Source organism: Triplophysa rosa, linkage group LG13, assembly GCF_024868665.1.
Source record: "Triplophysa rosa linkage group LG13, Trosa_1v2, whole genome shotgun sequence".
Lineage (NCBI taxonomy): Eukaryota > Metazoa > Chordata > Actinopteri > Cypriniformes > Nemacheilidae > Triplophysa > Triplophysa rosa.
This window is the reverse complement of record NC_079902.1, coordinates 16,453,088-16,473,268: the sequence shown is the minus strand read 5'-3', so window position 1 is coordinate 16,473,268 and position 20,181 is coordinate 16,453,088. Positions and strand designations below refer to the sequence as shown.

General features: G+C 38.1%; 2 protein-coding genes across 3 annotated transcripts; one reads left to right on the top strand and one right to left on the bottom strand.

Moving 5' to 3' along the window:
- Positions 1–878: 878 nt before the first annotated feature.
- xkrx (XK related X-linked) lies at positions 879–12,424 on the bottom strand. Its single transcript, XM_057349562.1, has 3 exons — positions 12,075–12,424; positions 2,489–2,754; positions 879–2,395 (listed from the first exon to the last, which is right to left on the bottom strand). The coding sequence occupies exons 1-3, from the start codon at positions 12,422–12,424 to the stop codon at positions 1,593–1,595; spliced, it is 1,419 nt and encodes a 472-aa protein (XP_057205545.1). The 3' UTR covers positions 879–1,592.
- A 117-nt stretch (positions 12,425–12,541) lies between these two features.
- arl13a (ADP-ribosylation factor-like 13A) lies at positions 12,542–20,176 on the top strand. Of its 2 annotated transcripts, none has more exons than XM_057349563.1 (10): positions 12,542–12,651; positions 17,288–17,401; positions 17,488–17,558; positions 17,652–17,901; positions 18,062–18,167; positions 18,358–18,563; positions 18,662–18,758; positions 18,874–19,129; positions 19,207–19,320; positions 19,557–20,176. In XM_057349563.1, the coding sequence occupies exons 1-10, from the start codon at positions 12,542–12,544 to the stop codon at positions 19,619–19,621; spliced, it is 1,389 nt and encodes a 462-aa protein (XP_057205546.1). In that variant the 3' UTR covers positions 19,622–20,176. The 2 variants fall into 2 exon arrangements, with proteins under 2 accessions (XP_057205546.1, XP_057205547.1); XM_057349564.1 differs by lacking the exon at positions 12,542–12,651 and adding an exon at positions 14,383–15,814.
- Positions 20,177–20,181: the final 5 nt, after the last annotated feature.

Sequence of the window (20,181 nt, the reverse complement as noted above, 5' to 3'; positions counted from 1 at the left end):
TAAATGTAATTTGCTAATACCTCACAATGTAGCCTAATTCTAAAGTATTTTTATTGCATTGCAGTTAAAACGATAAAATAATTTTAACCTTTTAATGCATAGACGTTTCTATAGTGGACAGCTATCAAAAAGCTATTTCTTGCGTTTGCGTTGTTTTTGGAACAGTCGCATATCAACCACTACAGGGGACACTAGTGCATTATTCTATACGCTGTCAACTCTTCAGATGTCCACTCAAATGGAAACTTAAAAATGTGTGTAAAAAGTTAAAATCTTGTTTTCATGCCCTAAAAGCAATAAAAGCAACGGAAGCTAATCCTGACTGAGTATATCATAATTCAAACCTCTCCCGTGCATTAGCTTGATCTTTCTTGAAATGGTGACATATGTTTTCCAATAAATCATTGCTATTATGAGAATTAATTGTCTGTTTTAGGGCTTTGACATTTATTTCTCATACATTTTTGATTCGGCTTTGAAACGACCATATTGTTCTGAATGTAAAAGACCAGGTTTTATTTTCTCTTAGAAAATGAGGTCATCATATATTTAAGGTCTAGGTTTTTACATATAAAACGAGTTTCAGGAGTGAATTGAAGCCACCATTAAAATGCTATCAGTCAAACTTCTAGTCTGTTTTTTCTCACTTGCAAGACTACAATAAAATTATGAAATGTTGGTAGGCTGGTTTATTAAATTGTACAACAGGTTTTTATGGTATTTAAGTTTTTGGTACATTTGACCAGTATTATCATACTTAAGTTACAATATATGAAGAGTTTGGTTCCAAAATGAGAAAACTCATGTTTTTTATTATGTTGCCGTTACATGAGATTTACTCACATATCCACAGCATGAATTGTGAACCAAAACTGATAAATGTAAATTTTGCTTTTATTCATATATTGCAAATCAGTGGTAAAGAAACACAACTCAAAAACACAGGTAAACATATTCCCATACAAAATAAACCAGACTTTTTTTTACAGTTGAAAGTTAACACAGTTAACACAGAGCACTGTTTACTTTAATATTCTATTTAGGCAAAATGTCTCACAATATTAAGGCAAAAGCATTCCACAGTTCAGTTAGTAAGTTAAAGGCGGCTCTTCCAATTAAAAATAAAAAAACATGGGTCTCGAGGCAAATTCAGAAAAACTTGAAAGGCTTTCCGGCTTTTCAAGTCATGTTTTCCCCTAAAAGGAGTAGTGAAACGGGAGCCAAAAATAGCTTCTTTCAGCTAGGCACGCTTGGCACATTTCCCACACACCTGGTCTGCAGACTGGCCATGCAACTGTCCACTAAAGCCAGCCTTTGTGAAACATCATCAACAGAACACATTCTTTGGACTTCGGATCAGCGCTCCGCAATTAATAATTGATGAGCTACTCTCTCTACACCACTGTTACATTTCTCCTTGAGGAGGTTTCCAAACTACATAAAAGATTCCTGAAGCTTTTAGGACCTTATAAAATCAACTGTTTCTTCACAAAGTACAGTAGAGAGTCACTATGATACTCCTGAGTCAGGATATGTGCAAATACGCCTAGCATGGACCAAAACAGCGCTGCGGGAACATAACAACACACATTTCATGCTGCATCCAAAATATCATCCACAATATCGGTCTCTCTTTCCGTTAGATAGCTAGTGAGGTCAGGAGGGGCCGGATCCTGAGAAGCAACTTCAGGGTCGGTAGGTGGCAGCGATTGCCTTTTCTTCCAGCAGCACGCACATTGTAGACAGTCCTCGACGTTGTAATGGAAGAGTCTGCGGCATGGATGGCAAAACTGATGGAAGACGAGCATGAAAAGCACGGCTAGGCTATAGCACACGATGAGTTGCACCACAAGCAACGGCGTGCACACGTATTCATAGAAGTCTGTTTTGAAGTGGTACCACAAGATGATGAGACTCACGTTCTCCACAAAACGCAGGGTGTAGTAAATAGCCAGGCGTCTCCAGCGGGGCTGTTTCTCTACAAGGTCATGGTCTGCGAGGTCCAGCTGCACGGCCGACCAACAGAAAATATTGATGCAGGCATAAAGAAACGTGACCATGCAGAGGACCACAGTGGTGCCCAGCTTGCTGAAGTTCGTCTCTACGTTCTCAGGCAACGATGCCCTCCTGGCCCAGAACTCCACCCAGGGTTGGAAAAAGAAGACGAACAGGTTGACCAGGCCCACTAGGACCACCCAGTGTGTAAACACTGTGCTGAAGAGCACAAGGGTGGTGATCCGTGTGGCGATCTCTAACCCTCTCCAGAGGATCATGCACAGGTAGGCAATGGGTTTCATTCTCACTTTGTAGTCGTCATATTTGATCTGTATGGCCAGCACACTGCACACTAATGCCCCGTATGTGATGGATATCAAGGATATGATCATCAGAGCGACTGTAAAAATAAAGTGTGTAAGATTTTGTGAAAAAACGACAAAAATAAAATTATGAACTTTCCAGGAAATGGCTTGAAATACATCATACTCACATCGTGCAGGAATAATGTATTTTTCCTGTATGGTGGCATAGAGCTGTAGTGTAAGCTGAGGGGTGGACCCCAGGAAGGCCTGAATGACAGCTGTGCGTTTGAAGGCATTGCGGTGGATGGCTAACTTGCGTTCGGAGTGTCCGATCTCCCATTCTAAAGCTGGGCCCAAACCTCTCCCGTGCTTTAGCTTGATCTTTCTTGAAATGGTGACGTATGGCTCCTCTTTCCTACCTGCCTGATAGTAAACAATCAGAGCTTCAATGCACCTAAAAGGGGAGAGGATAAAAAGAGGAATCAGTCAGATGAGTAAGGAGATTGGAATTAAAGGTACGTATGATGACCATTTTACTTTTTCAGTCAACTGTCTCTTTAACTGAGTTCATTTGCCAATTTAAGAAAAGCAAGCACATTTTTCCCTTATGAAAACAAATTGTTTTACAACAGTAGCCACAGTTTAACTATTGTATTTGTATTAAAACCACAGTAACCACAAATGTTTACATTGTCTTACTATAATACCCATAGTTCAATCATGAGAGTTGTAGTACAACTATGGTTACAGTAGACGGTTAATTGATTAATAAATCATTGCGATTATGATGATTAATTGTCTGTTTTAGGGCTTTTGATTTTTTGATTCGCCTTTGAAACGACCATATTGTTATGAATATAAGACCATGTTTTATTTTCTCTTAGACAATGGGGTCATCATATATTTAAGGTCTAGGCTTTTACATGTCAATGATTCAGCCGCCAAATACGTGTAAAACGAGTTTGATCAGGAGTGAATTGAAGCCACCATTAAAATGCTATCAGTCAAACTTCTAGTCTGTTTTTTTTTCACACTTGCAAGACTACAATAAAATGTTAATTCTATGTTAATGAAATTTTGGTAGACTGGTTTTCACATTGAGTTTAGCTTAAATAAAATAAAATTGTTTTTATGGTGTATATATAAGTTTTTTTAAGTGATTGTTGGTACATTTGACCAGTATTATCATACTTAAGTTACAATATATACACTAAAATATGCAATATGCAGGCACTGCAGCTCCCCCTTGTGTCTTCTATAGAGAAGTGCAATAATTGCGATGATCTGAAACCATCGCGATGAGGTCAAACAATTGCGATGAGACGATTCGTGACAGCCCTAGGTAATAGACATGTTAATCAATCTTTAAAAACAAACAGGGAGATGGTTCACAGGGAAATAAAAATATATCAAATTTTCACTCTGTACACAAAAGAAGATATTTTGAAAAACGTTGGTAAACAACTTTGGCCCCAGACCCCTACTGACTTCCATTGTATGTCACAAAAACACACAATGGACACATTTCTCAAAATATCTTCTTTTGTGTTCCACAGAAGAAAGAGTCATATACAGGTTTTAATAACATTGCAGTGAATAAATGATGACAGAATTTTAATTTTTGGGTAAACTATCCCTTTAAAGGTTATTTGACATATCCTTAGCGTCCACAAGGTGGCACTAAAATCTAAGAAATGTAACCATTCCAAACCAGTTTACCAACCTACATTTTTCAGAAACATGAGAAGTGTCAGTCAGTACCCAATCTCAGACAAACACTTTACAACATTGGAAGATGTTTAGTTACCTATGACATTCGTTTGAATAAAGCATTGCCATTAACCTACAGTCAATCTGACTGCATCTCATTAGTGAACAAGGATAACATCTCCCCAGTGCTGATAAAGACCTTTTACTAGGGATGCAACGATGTATTGGCCTGGCCACCGATATTGGATTAATTTAACACCATCGGCAATAGCATGAAAAAGGCCGATACCGATGGTTTATTAAGTAACTGCATGGAGGCAATGAGTTGCATGTCAGAAAAATGTTGGATTATTCAATGAGCAAAATAATTAAATAACAATAGCACAGGCTTCATTTAAGTTTATTAAAGAAAAATTAAATGTTAAGTCAAACATGAGTTAATGTTGTCAATAAAATAAATATTGGATAGCAAAAATCACCTTTGAAGATTGTCATGTTGTCTTATTGTACTTTTATCTTAACTTGTGCCTCTCTTAAAATGTTAAATGGATCCAATTCATGTTCAGTAAAATTTATTTAATACAAAAAAAACTAGCTAGTATTGTAAAGTACTACGCAATTGACCAATATCGGTATCGGACGATAGTTGTTTGTTAAAATCGGTATCGGCCAAAAAAATCCTATTGGTGCATCCCTACCTTCTACTACTTTAAATTAGTCCACATACAGCCATACACTTAATGTGCATCATTTTACTCCCTCATATTTAGAGCTTCTGTGTGTTGCGCTAAAGCACCCAAAACATTGCTTAAAAGGCTGCATTTTAAGGCTGTGCAATTTATCGAAAATTAATCGTAATCGTCAATTTTGGCCTTCAACAATTACAAAACCAAAATAATCGAGGTAAAACGATTATTGTGCTTCATTCCATTAGGCAAGGATCATCTTTGCTTGTGGTATAAATCCACAGTGCACCCTTTTCCTTTACAGTGGTTCAGCTGTGCTATTTCTTTACATTTATTTTGCAGTTGAGTTCACAGTTTAAAAGCCAAGTTTTTTATTTTTCTATTCCGTTTTAAAAGTTAATGAGTAATCGTGTTAAATAATCGGGATCTCAGTATTGGCCAAAATAATCATGATTGTGATTTTTGTTATAATCGAGCAGCCCTACTGCATTTAAAACCTAAAATTACATCACTTTATTACATAACACTTGCTTTTTTTATAGGAATGTGTTACTCACAAAAGAAAACACACATATGACAGTGCCATAGGCAAAGTAACAGCCTTAGCCAACGGGTTGGCGCGTATGGTTGCATTGATTTTGGTAATGTGTTGTAATGGTATGCCATACGGGACCGGGGGCACTGAGCGCGCATTAACGGTGTGGGTAGTCATGGCCTAATGGTTAGAGAGTCGGACTCGTGACCAGAAGGTTTCCGGTTTGATTCTCAGGGCTGGCGGGTAACGACTGCGGTGCCTTTGAGCTGCAGTGATAGTGGTCCATTGCATCTGGTGTACTGTATGTGTTCATGACTTGCTGGACGGGTTAAATGCAGAGGTCACCCTAGCTGACAAATAGGTCACTCTCAGAGGACAGGTCCAGTGGAGGAGAATCAAGAACTGGCCAGTGGTGCAGAAAGAAGAAGCCAATGGCTGTGGTTGAGGCAGATGGACACATCATGGGCTGCCAGATGACCTTGTAACAATGCGACACACACCCAGGTCTGATCAACCTGCGGTGGACCTCCCTTGGCTGAGGGTGTCTTGTGATAAAGGGCCGAAACACCCAATGAGGCTGAGGTGCACAACTGACGATGTGTCGCATATAATCATTTATCCCCCAAACACAGAGGATGCCTACCAGTGAAACCTCAGACCTTCTTTCCTCTATTCATATTCTTGACTGCTTCCCCCGTCATGCATAAGTGTGGGAAATGTCCTATTGGGCAATTCAACTGTGCTGAAATAGTGAGATTATAACACCTAGTCCTATTAAGCGAATCATATGGGCCGTTTACAGTGAAAGTGATGAAATCACATGCGGTTGCCAAGTCACTGTACTGTAAGTTTATAGTTGTTGCTACTCGACTGCAGTATCAGGTGCTTTACTAAGCACTAAAATGAGTCATTCATTATCTACTGCCATTATATGCAATCCCTTTACTTCCCAAGAAGAAAGTCATGGGTTTGGAACATGTCAGTGAGTAAACAATAATAGGATTTTCCTTTTTGGTGAACTATAACTTTAAATCTAAAGCCTTGTATTTTGTGATACAACTGAACATTTGTTAAAGGTTGCATTAGAATCACAGAAAACAATTAAAGGAGCTGTATGTAACCTTGACACCTAGTGGTTGAGCATGGTATCGCAGTCCAAATTCAAAATATTGGCGAGGGATTTTCCCTACCCCTCCTCCTCCTCAGACTCCAAGCTCACAGGAGTTGCCAGACACTCACAGGAGTGTAATGGAAAGCATAAACTCTTACACTGTAAGTTTATCTGATCATTTATACATTGGCAGTGGTTTTGTTGTTTGCAAATATAACTCCATCAGCAGCTTGTTTCAGAGGTTGCGTCCTCCGGAGGTTGCATTTACAGGCCATATTGCTGTCTCGTTCAAGTAACCGTAATAAAATAGTATATTACTCCATATAAGTTGTAAAATTATATAGAAAGGATTACTAAGTTTGCAACGTAATAGTACCGGAAAAGGTGGAATCTGCTCTGACCCAGATTGTTTGTTTGCTGCAATACATTGCAATGCAATAACAGGGCAGTTGTGGCCTAATGGTTAGAGAGTCGGACTCGTGACCAGAAGGTTGCCGGTTCGATTCTCAGGGCCGGCCAGTGGGCAATGACTGAGGTGCCCTTGAGCAAGGCTCCTCAGGTGCTGCAGTGATAGCTGCCCACTTCTCCGGGTGTACGTGTGTTCACTACTCTCTGGATGGGTTAAATGCATATGTCACATTTCGGGTATGGGTCGCCATATCTGACTAATTGGTCACTTTCACTTCACTTCAATATGCAGTGATTGTTGCCAAGTAGCAACCGAGCTGTCAAAATACACTAGTGGGTAAATCGGTCACACGGACAGACATTCTATAGCGTCGTTTTTTGGACAAACCAATATATGAACTTAGCATGTTTCCTAAATGTCTATGAACATATTAAGGTATTGTTTTGATTTAATACAGTACAGATTTTTTAAATCACTTTAAACATCTTTGAGTGATGGTAATGGAAGAGTAAATTCTGCTTATACAGTATATTTCCATTATAAATGCAACCCAAAGCATTCACAGGTATTATTAAAATAAGAAGGTTATTATAATTTGGCACAATTTGAATTTAATAATACGAGAACTTTCTGCCATATTAGAAAGCTTGGCCCGAGTTGCACAAAGCAACCAGATCCAGTAAAATGCTATTTACAGCTTCATACGCATTCTCCTAAGCAACAACTAGGCAACTAAGTTTTCAAAGACATGATAACGGTGGCTATTTTGATCTTGATATGTGATACCTGCTAACAGATAAAGCTTTATTCCATCTATAGCGATCCATCATGCAACCTTTGTGTATGCAGCCAAACCAAGATGTTATGTAGTAACAATCTGAAAAATGTATTGTATGCTGTTTAATTTAAATTACATTTTGTGCTGAAAACAATTGACATGAATCCACAGGGTAATTAGAATTCATTTAAATATGCAAACATTAACATTTGTCAATTAATAAAGAATCATCATTCAATCACCCTTTAGAGTCAAGAAACTTTGTGAGATAATACTGATATAAACAGGATGGAGTTTTGTAAGGAAAAGACATTTCCTGTAAATAACCAGAGTTTGACATTGTGTATGATATTTATAGTGTCGTCACTCACCCTTAACCCCCTTTTCTCTTTACAATTTACTGCCAACTTACTGCTGAGCACGGAGTTACATTACATGCTGGGACTCCGAATTCCTCCAGCATATTTTAGACTTGGCCAAAAGTGGGGAAACAGATGTCTTGTTGCATACAGCGTAAAAAAATAAAAACCAATTTACAAAAAAGCCTTTTTAAATATTGTTTTTGAAGCTGAACTTGATCTTTAGCTCCCGCCAGCTGCAGACAAAACATTAAGCATGTGTTCTCAGAAAGAACACGTGCCAAGCAAATAAATGTAAACTAGCTAGCACACAACTACTACAAGTGTACATTTACATGTACAGCCCTCATGTTACTACACCTATACAAGAAAAATCAACTGTAGAGTAGGGCTGTGCAATTAATCGAAAATTAATTGTAATCGTCAATTTTGGCTTCAACAATTACAAAAACAAAATAATCGAGGTAAAACGATTATTGTGCCACATTCCATTTTGCAAGGATCCTCTCTTTTCTTGTGGTATAAATCCACAGCGCACCCCTTTCCTTACAGTGGTTCAGCTGTGCTATTTCTTTACATTTATTTTTCAGTTGAATTCACAGTTTAAAAGCCAAGTTATTTGTTTTCTATGTTGTTTTAAAAGTTAATTAGTAATCGTGTTAAATAATCGGGATCTCAATATTGGCCAAAATAATCGTGATTATGTTTTTTGTCATAATCGAGCAGCCCTACTGTAGAGCACCGATGAGAGAATGAATCTGTTGCTCAAACAACTTGACATTGATTTGTGCTGTACAGCTGAGCCAACAGCCTATGAAAATATTTGAATACGTTTCAGACATGACTGCGGCCTAGATAGTGTATGTCCTTCAATGACGACGCACAAATCCCAAGAGTACAGTGTAGTTTAAACTGAGTGACGTCTGAATACAAGCGTGTGCTACACCTTTCGATTTCAAATCCAACCTACAAGACTTTGTTTTCTACTCACATTCAATTGCTAATCTCCAAAAACTCCGCCTTTCAACCTGGAAAACATATTTGCTCAACAAGACTGAACACATCTTGAAATTCAACACATGGGTGCCAGAAGGAATGGGAGTATCCAAGTGTCTACTGGAAGACTTCCAAAGCACTCACTACTACTGTGGACTTTGAACATTTTTACTCATATCCTCACAGTGTATTCTGAAATAAAATAAGGCTAAAGAACAAAACTACAACTGCTGGAAACATGTTGTGAAAGAAACTATTACAAGATCCCTCTGGCATTTGGGTGGTGTAAACCGACAAATAAAATTTCACAGTGCTTAAAATGCTCAAAGATGTCATTCATAAGTAAGAAAATATTATAGTTCAAAATTATAGGTATGCACATGGTCTCTGGATTACTATTTTTCAGGTTTCAGAATAACTTTTTATCTGTCATCTGCATGGGCCAACTCTTCCATTGAATTATTAAGTTACATTTAAATAGTCTTAATTTCCAAACAAATTGTCAATATTGTAAGAAAAATTGTACTATATAGAAGATTGTACTATATAGTCAACTATACTATACTAAAATGCTTCTATTTTGCATCTTTCTAATTTGATAAATGTATTTTTGCATTGCAAATTATCGTCATAACAAACGTACCAGGAATTTCAAACTTAGTTAATTTTGGCACTTCATTCGTTCTTCATTCTCTTTAAAGTTAAAATGCACTTATTATTGCAAGTGTGCAAAACCTGATTCATTTTATCTCAATAATGAATGAGAATGTTTTAACTAGACCATCTTGTGTACAAAACGGAAACGGCCTTTTGAACAGAGTTAAAGGTGTCATGAATTGGCTTTGTTTATTGTTTTATACTGTTGTATGAGGTCTACTTATGATGTTCGCATGGTTTTTACATTAAATAACATCAAAATCAATAAGTAATAGGCTATTTTCTACCCGGGTATTGAGGCCGGCTCGACAAACGCTCGGTTTTAATGGGCGTGCCGCATTGAAGACTTGGAAGTAAATGCCCACTGCTATGATTGGATAGCAGTTTGCGTGGTAAACTTAGTTGGAGCCTTCTGTGAATTTGGTTAGACACGTAACGTTAGGTTACACATTATCCCTATTCGCACAGGATTAGTATTATCTGGGGACCTCGTGTGATTTAGAAGTTATCTCCCCACATCTGTATTGTGTATTTCGCACGGGATAAATGAAGCCTGTGATTTTACTCAAATTTACTGACTTAATTCCCAGATGTGATGGCAAGGCTTTGCATATAGTTTGTATAGCCTATTGTTGTATGGTTTAATGATATATGACCGTACCTGTCAGCATTTGAGACCCGTGATTGTGACCGGACAGAAGATCACCGTGATCGCGGGTCTTAAATGTTACGAGAGTTTCCATGATAAATAAACAAACGGGAGACTCCCGGTAACTTATAGATATGACCCAGCACCCGAAATAATACCAAAACACTTCAAAAACTATTGGCAAACGGTGGATAAATCCTTGAAAAATTATATATGAGCCCACCAAATCACAGAGATGCCGATTCGCACGGGATTAATATTATCACAGGACCTCGGTGTTCGTCCAAATATGGTTGGCAATTTGTGGGGGAATTTTTACTTTACAAATTACAGACATGGCCGATTTGCACGGGATTAAGATCACAGACAACCTCTGCAATTATTACAAATGACTAGAGGTCCCCAGGTAATACTAATCCCGTGCAAATAGGGCTTTCAGGGCATTTCAAGCGATCACAATACAAATATGTACAAATATGTTTTACTCATATAAGGATCCAATATTGACGGCACAGCACTGCTTTTTTATTTTAGTCTCTCCGCAAATCCAGCGTCGACCTGTGCCTTGTTCACAAAGGAATCCGCGGTAATGTTTTACTCACGAGATGGAACGTCTTTAAAAATAAACTTCAACCACGCATTACTAATGTCGGAATCCAAAGGAAGGTTATGCAGCGACTGTGTTGCGATCTTTAACGGCATGTTTATTGCTTGCTCGCTCTATCTGGTTCTGCGCAACTTGTGTTACTTCAGTACTGTCATGCGCGAACCAGTGGGCGGGGCTAGAGAAATAGGCGTTGGTATTCTTCTGTGGAGGCGGTGTTCAACCTATAGATATGTGCATTCCAGGACCTGGCGTTCGCTGGGCCTGGTGTCAATAATAGTTGTAATTTCAGTAACAAGGGCGTTTTCAGTTCTGACACTTACTACAGGATGTTTGCTTGAACACGATTCCCTCTTATATAACAAAAGCTCGAGTAAAAATCGATGTCTTAATTCATCGCTCCTTTAACATGGCCAGTGTTACACATTTGTTTACGGTCAGTGGCCTTAATATAATGTACAACCAAAACATTTCCTTCATTAAATGTATCAAAACATCTAAAACCACAGGTTTAAACAGCCCTGAAAAAGACAAAAGATCAATTTTGTGATAGTTTTTTATGAATATAATGGTTATAATTAGGGATGTAACGATTCACCGCGAGCCGGTTGAAAATCGATTATAATGTGAGACGATTCAAATCGGTTGAAGTGTGAACTGAATCGCAATACATTTGAACAGCAGGGGCCGCTATTTTCACTGCAAACCTAAACGTGGACACGCTGATATTTCTTAAATGCAAAAAAATCCAAGAAAAGCACAGACAGTATTAGTTTGTTTATATTAAATATACTTTTTCTATTATTAATTTGTTTTAAAATTGCAGTTTAGTTTTGTTATTTGAAATTTAAAAAAATATTATACAAAGAAACGTGAAGCATTTAAGAAATAATGCAAGGGAAGTTGTTCATTTCTAATTTGTTTCAACTCATTTGGTAAAAATAAATCGTGAGTAAATCGTGAATAAATCGCATCGTGAGCTGAGTGAATCGTTACATCCCTAGTTATAATGGGAACTGTATGTGTTTTAATGGGCGCTATGCTGTGGTTACGTGTTGGGTTTTGGTGGTCTGACATTGGTTCCCATTTATTTAGTCAATGGGAACCAATACAACAACCTTAAACACAAAATAGTTTTATGATGGTTTTAACCTATTTCACTGTTTGAATTATTAATATTGTACTGTAACCACACACACACACACACGAACTGCAGCTGTTTGTCAATATTTTGGTCATGTGATCAGCCAGCGATCAACATGTGATCGTCACTGTCATACCTTATGATAGGCCCCATCTGAAGCAGATGCATGAAGAGCACAAGCGGCCGGTCTTTTCCGAGATCTCGGTGCACAAACGTCAGGGTGAGCTGGGTCAGCACCGACGGCACCAGCATGAATGTGATGCTCAGTCCCATCCACACGACGTCGTCAGTCTTGTGGTATAAACTGCAGAGCACCGCAGCGCAGATGAACTCCGCGCAGTACAGGACTGTCGTACACACCACGCTAAAGGGTGGCCGGATCCTGCTGTGGTTGATCACCGTCATGAAACCGTTCTCGTTCACGGCGGACTGCTGCTGCGCCGCCACCTCCGTGATGTCGTGATCGTTCGTATTGTTGTTTTCCATCTTACATTAATACTTTTTATCAGAAGACTGTAGATCCCTGTTCATGTCATGCTCCCAACGTGTTTTTAAGCGATCGCCTACATAGTGCACTTGCGGATCATACGCGCACTGCCACATATGCAGCACTTAAAAGACAAATCGGTGAAGTTGAATCTGACTGACGAGCATAATGGAGCCGAATCAGCACCGATGCAGCCACCTAAGTGCACAAACACAAGCTGCTTTAGGTGAGTAAGTCATCGAATTATTTGGTCTGCTCACTTTGTCGTTGCGTTTTAAAGCACGTATCTGAACAACTCGATGTCGCCGACAAACCGTCGCGTCATTTCCATTGCGTTAAGACATTTGGTGAAATAAGCCGCATTGATCAGACAAGCCAGGTGTGTCCTAACATGCAGCGACTGTAGCCTTCGCCGTCTGCTGGCGTCCCATGGGTCCTAGCGCACACCGGATATGGGCGTTACCCATTTGTGTGAGAGGGGAGATAAATCCCATACCAAATACTCTGTTGTCACTTTTTTTACCAGATGCATAACCTCACTGTAAAACTTTGCTGTAATTACGCAGCAGGTTTGGCAGTAACTTACTGTAGATTTAATGTACAATTTAGTTTTAAGCACTTACCTAGTTTATATATTTTTCTTTCATAAAACAAGACTAAATATCTTGGGTCGCTTTTCTTGTTATGTAAATGGATCGTAATTTAATACGTTTTAAATATTTTTACAGAAAACAAGAGAAAAATGCTTAGGAAGAATGTCATGTTTTGCAGTGTTGCTGTGCTAATGCCAGTCTCTTCATGCTCATTTTGAATCTCAAAAGTCAAATTGTTATAAAGTAATGGAAAACAGTAATAATTGGAAAATATTAAGTAGTAATTAAAGCTACAGTAAGTTACTAGCAAACATGCTGCAAAAACTACAGCAAAGTTTTACAGTGCTATTCCACCTGCAGTTTTAACCAAATACGATATTTTTCCGTAAAATATTTAGGACAAGACAAAAGTGATTAAACACAGGATTTTGAACCCTTTATTTGTATTATTTAGTTCCCCACCCTACTGACCAATGGACAAGTGAAACCCCTTGTGGTTGATGGGGCCAACTGTTGGATTCATTGTTAGGTTCCCTGCCCTTATGGTCAGTGGATGTGGGTGAGGCCCCTCAAGGTGTAATGTGTTTTAAAACATTATTCAGTTCTCCGCCCTAATGAACAATGGACATGGGTGAAACGGGTTAATGAAGCCCTATCTTTGTACAAGACATTTCTTTGCACAGTGCTCTTATTTAACATAAAAATGTGTATATACCCTAACCAGTTGATTGCTTGAGGCAGTTTCAGTAAACGCCCTGTTCTGCTTTACATAAACTGTTGACTTTGAAGAAATAAATGAGCTTGATACAACCACACTTTGGTGCCAGTGTCTCTGAAAACATCTCCCACAACATCCAACCGTAATTGGCTACTGAATATTGAAGGATAATCCGAACACAGAAAGATACGAATGTCAAAATCTTACACTGTGCAAATGCAGTGCAAACTATGGTCATTTTATGTACATTTGCTCTGGAAAATGACACCTGCCATCTGCCAGGTTTCACATTTGTGTACTGCCATTGTAAATAAACCACTGCCTCAATGTCGGCTGTGTGAATTACTTGAAAAGCAAGCGCCAAACTGAATATCACCATCAAGACACATTCAAATTAATCTTTCACACAGACTTTTGGAAAAACAGTAAGATCTGCTGCATAAAACACTTGCAAATTCTTATGATTCTTCTTTCATGTCTAGACTTGAGTACAGAAATTACTTCACTATTCATTTGGATGTGTTTAATACACAAAGAGACACACTGGTGCTGTTGTTTCTGCTCTGCAGTCCCCACCCTCACAGACTCATTGTCCCAAACTGTGCTACCATTAAACTGACAGCATGATCTGTAAAGGCCTGATCCACTGTAGGGATGGGTCAATGTGGTCACGGAGCTATTTCCATTTGTGTCATGGCCAGCTGACAGGGGGCTGTGTTTACGGTTCTGTGTGAGTGTAGTCAGCAGATAAGAAAGCACCTGATTGGTTATGCCAGTAATGACTTAATCAGATCAGACTCGAGAGAAGAAAAGAGGATATTGCATTTCTTTTGTTTTGGGATGGGCTTACATTCGGTTTTTAATAGAAGAAACTGGATCTTCGATAATTTGATCTGCCAGCATATTATACAAATATAAACAGACCCAGGCACAGACACGGGGGCATGCCTTAAAGGGATAGTTCAGCTTTTACGCAACCTCATGTCATTCCAAACCTGCAGAACACAAAAGATATTTTGAAGAACACTGGTAACTGAAAACCGCTGGCTCTCATTGACTTCCACTGTATGGACACAAAACCACAAAGACATTTCTCAAAATATTTTCTTTTGTGTTTCACAAAAGAAAGAGTTATATACAGATTTTACATGACGTGAGGGTGAATAAATGATGGCCGTCTCTGGAAATCAAATGCCAGAAGACTAAACAGATACATATAACTTCAATTGAACATTGGAGACCTCTGGTGGTCAGAAGTATACCACACACACTTCAGAAGTCTCAATGCTAGTTTAGCTCTCCTAGTTAGCTCTCTATCGATGTAAACAACGCATTTTTAGGTGTTCTCGGGGTCATCTTTTAGTGCCTATGTCACCTAATAGTTTTTTCACTATTTAAACCTATCTGGTTGCTAAGATTTACCAGAGTTTGTTTATTGTGCTTGGTGCCACCTTTGATTTGGTATCACGTGAGAGGGATAGACGCAAGCTTTAATGTGCGTTAAGCTTGAAACTTCACCCTAATATTTATTCACAGTGATTCTCTAATCTAGAGAGGTTTACAGTTATTTTACTGCTGTTAATTTGACATGAGATGAAATGGAGACGGGAAAATTAAGGCGTGTTTTGTGACTGTCAATGAATGTTCAAAAAACATATATGAGCTGTGTCATTTGAAATGAATATGGTATCTGATATGGTTATGGCAACCAGAAGATTGGTGTCATACTATGATGCCATGCCATCTACAGTAACATGCAAACAATAGGGCTATAAATATTGCTTCCAAGCAGATGTCCATTGAGATTTATTATAATTCAACTATACATTTTTTGAACATGTACAATGGTAGTTTAAAAATAACTACATTTAAAAAATACCTAAGAGACCACAGCCAGGATCGAGAGATCTTACATGATCGGTTGAATGGTTTTGGTGACATTTCGTCCTTAGCTCCTCCCACATGAGGTGACAGGATTAGAGGAATAAGTAGAGCCTAATTAGTTTTAATAGCTGCCCTGTGTAGAATGTCTCTGGAGAAACAAACAACAACTCACGCATGGACGCTGACATACAACTGTAAGTAATTATTAGTATTTTGTGAGATTATGTGATTATGCAGCGGAATGTATGGCAATTTACTAAGACCTAAAGACTGTTTTTAATGAGTAATTCTATGTAATGTCTGGCTAAAATATCATATTGACTTATTTTTCTATTGTGGTAGGGAGGGCGTTTTAACTCAGATTTACATAACCTGTATGTCCGGCATAGAAAATGGCAGGAGAACAGCTAAAGTTTTGAAATGTAGCAATAATCCTGCTTTAATATGTTGTAACTTGTTTTACAGTACTTGTTTTAAAATACAATACATTGTTTTAATTGATAAGCAGGCTGTCATCATACATTCTAGTAAAAATGTTAATGTGTTTAAGAATAAGAACAATGCAGCTGACTCAGGGCTGTTCTTCAAAGGCTTACGGGGCTGAACAGATGTACAGATACAATGAGCTATACAAAGAGATCACTTACATCTCAGACACCTGTACATGTAATTAGACTACTGCGTGTCTACACCAGAAAAGCAGCTGCTACTTAAGCATGACTGGGTTAGGTGGCTAGTTGGCACAAATCTGTGTCAGCAATGTTTGAATTCTGAAATTCCTAGTTAAATCAATTTCTCGTAACTGAACACATATTGACACACCGTTAAGTGTCTGTTCTTAGGTCACCTGAAGCATTGCAGGTAGCCTACTACATGTAATATACAGTCACACCAAAAATTATTCAGACATCAGAATTTCTTCACAACGGAAAAGACTGTCCCTCTAGGCATATCTAATCTTTTTGCTGTATTTCTGATTGAATTACCAAGCAATCCTTAACTTTGTTCGTTAGCAATTAAAGGAAAAACACGTAAGCAAAACATGGCAAAGTGTCCGAATAATTTTTGGTCCCACATTTTTAGGGCTGCATAACGATTAATCGCGACTAATCGTTTGCAGAATAAAAGTTTTTGTTTACATAATATATGTTGGTGTACTGTGTGTGATAATTATGTATTTATGAATACACACACATGGATGCATGATTTTAAGAAAAGAAAAAAATTCATATTTATATATAACATAAATTATATATATAAATATAAAACATATCAAAAGTTACATATTTCTTAATTATATACAGTACATGCATGTACGTGTATTTATATATACATAATTATCATACGCAGTACACCAACATATATTATGTAAACAAAAACGTTTATTCTGCAAACGATTAGTCGCGATTAATCGTTATGCAGCCCTACCATTTTTATCCATTTTACTGGTATTCCACTGTATGAAGAAATTTTGGTTATAATATGTCACAGTTTACTTTATTTTGCTATCCTTACTTACATAAATGAACTACAGTGTCCTGGTAGTATCTCGTGTCTGAATAAATTTAGGTTTCGAATGTAGATGACAGAAGTCACAAACAAGCCCCTAATTCTCAAAGGTTAATGCTTGGACGAGACACAACAGAGTTTGTTCTGTTGGTTCTCAGGTGCGAGTTAAGGAGACGATGGTGCTCTCCTTGGTGCTCTCCTTCTCAACTCAACATGTTCAATCTCATGAGCAACTGCTGCAGTTGGGTCTCCAAACTCCAGCAACCTCTGAGGTACAAATCCACAATTGTTGCCTGTTTTGAACAAAAACCATATATAACACATATATATAACTATCCTTTGTTTTCCTTTTCACCAGGAAGGTCACAGTGTTAGTGGTTGGCTTGGACAAGGCTGGAAAAACATCTTGTGTCAGAGGGATGATGAGAGGTGATTTGGCTTGTGATAAATATACAAAACATATTCAGAATGCAAAATATATTGTGATACAATAAGTTTCTGATGTTATGCATCTTTGTCCAGTGCCTCCTGGAGAAGTGGGTCCCACTCGTGGATGTGTCAGCACTGAACTGAGGGTAGAGAACTACCTGGTTAACATACTAGACATGGGTGGAGCTCCTGAGGTTCGAGGGTCCTGGATAGAGCGTTATGGTGAAGCTCACGGGATCATCTTTGTGATCGACTCCAGCGACAGACAACAAATGAAAGATGTCAGAGAAGCTTTGGTGGACTTGCTGAAGCACCCAAGAGTGGCTGGGAAACCTCTATTAGTGTGAGATATATACTCCATGTAAAACTAAATCAATTATTAAATGAATCACTTAAGGATTATCTATAGGTGAACATAGCTTTCCTGAATTCTTTTTTACTCAATTACTTTTTCGCATTAGCAAGTTGCAATTTTCAACTTATTTTGATCATCTTCATAACAGGCTTGCGAATAAGCAGGACAAAATGAACGCTTTGCTGGGAAATGAACTTATTGAGATTCTTTCCCTTGAGAGGCTAGTTAACCAGAGCCGGTCCCTCTGTCACATTGTGAGTACTGCGGTTCAAAAACATTTATGACACAAATTAAACATGCATTAACCGAGAAACCTCAAGAAGTACGATCATTTTCATTTCGTAAATGTCGAGGTATTACAGCATCCTGACTGGATGCTAACAGGTTCATGTATTTTTAATTCTTTATATATAAGAGTGAAACTGACACTGTCTAAATGTGCAGGAACCATGTTCTTCCTTAATGGACCTGCATCGCTGGTCAGACAGAAAGACCCTGCGTGGTCTCAGATGGTTACTGCGAGCCGTGTGTCTGGACTACCCAGACCTCTGTGCCCGTGTGATGAGGGATGGAAAGCGACCAATAGGCCCAGAGGATAAAGACTGGAGAGGAAAAACAGAGAAGAACTGCAACAAATCTAAAATGGAGAGGTGAGGACTGGGTTTATCTTAACAGAGGATACAGTATAAAAGCTATTACTTACTAATGTCTTGTTTATGCAATGCATAATCATTTATTTTATCTTCAGAACCCGAACAAGCAAAATAGATATTCGTCAAGAACAGCACACAGAAAAAGTGACAAAAAATGGGACGCTGCAACCAATCAGAAATATTCTGAATCAGGTTACACATGCTTGATGTTTATCACAACCTCATTAATATTACTGAAATGTCAACATCACTTTGTTGTTGTACAGTTACTGTACTTGTTGATTTACATTATGTGGCATTATTATAGGAAAACTCTTTTAAAAAGAATCTAAAGAAAAAGAAGAAGGTGACGATTAAGATTAAAAAGGGGAGTGCAAGCCAAGGAGCTGTGAAGGAAGAAGAGGTTGAGGAGACTGAAGCAAAACAGGACCAAAACGCTCTGAAGGATAAATCCAGCAATATAAACTGGAAACATGGAAAGCTGAAACTCAAAACCAAAGTGAAAGAGAAGACTTTGGTTTCACCAGAATCCCTCCAAAATGAGGTCCCCAAAACCCCTAAAGGTACTGAGACTGAAACGTATGTGTCAATGAACACAATTGAGTATTGCAGCCTCTAACCTCTGAAGCATTTATTACAGAAAAAGAGGAAAGAAAAAGGAAGAAGACGGTTAAAGGAAAGCGAAAGAACAAGATAAACACAGAGGGAGTTCCAGCTGCTTATATGCAGCCAGTTGATCTTTCAACCACTTTCGGTAAGCATTAGTGCACTCAAAACAAGACATTTGATCACGGCTGTTTTTGGGGTCAATTTAGGCATTGTTGGGAAATTTAAAAAAAATATATTTTTTACTTACTATCAATTTCTTTTTATATTGTGATTTAAACTATGAAACTACTAAATTATAAGCATTTGCTCAATGTAGACAGCCCTGATCTGTAGAAGAGTAGAAGATTAATGAAAGCATTCGGTTTGCCTGTTCCCTGATAGACCTTTACAGAAAAGCAATTTTGGCTCTCAAAGCCCGACAGGAACAGGAGGTTGCGGGGCGGTGAAGAGAAAGGATCATCATGGCAGATCTGTGCAGCAATGGATGGCTTCCAAACATTCTAAACCATTTATTATTATAATTTTTGTATTTACTGGTGATGAGCTCAGCCTATCTCTAAGCTACAGTTACTGTTTTGTAATGGTTAGCAGTGTGGAGCCATGTTTTGTAAAACATGTCAGCAGTTTCGTTTTGGCATCCGTGCAGGAATTTCTGGCATGAAAAACTGCATCCAACCTATGATAATGATAATGTGGTTCTATGTCGTTTTTGAAGAAAAAAAACATGCATATGTGTTTTGCATGTCAGTTGCAAATCAATTTGATAAATAAACAGAATAGCTTACTATGGTAAATATTAAAATGTGTTCACCTTGATTTTTGAAGGAATTTTATATCTTTTTTTAAACAATCTATCCATTTCTTTTTAACCAGTTTATACTTTTTATAGGTTTGTGGTTGTTTTATATAGAAAACGAAATGCATGACGGGATGCTTATTTAAGTGCACAAAAACAAAATAATTCTCCCTGATATTCCCCTGTAAAGCAATAAAAGATGATTTGTAC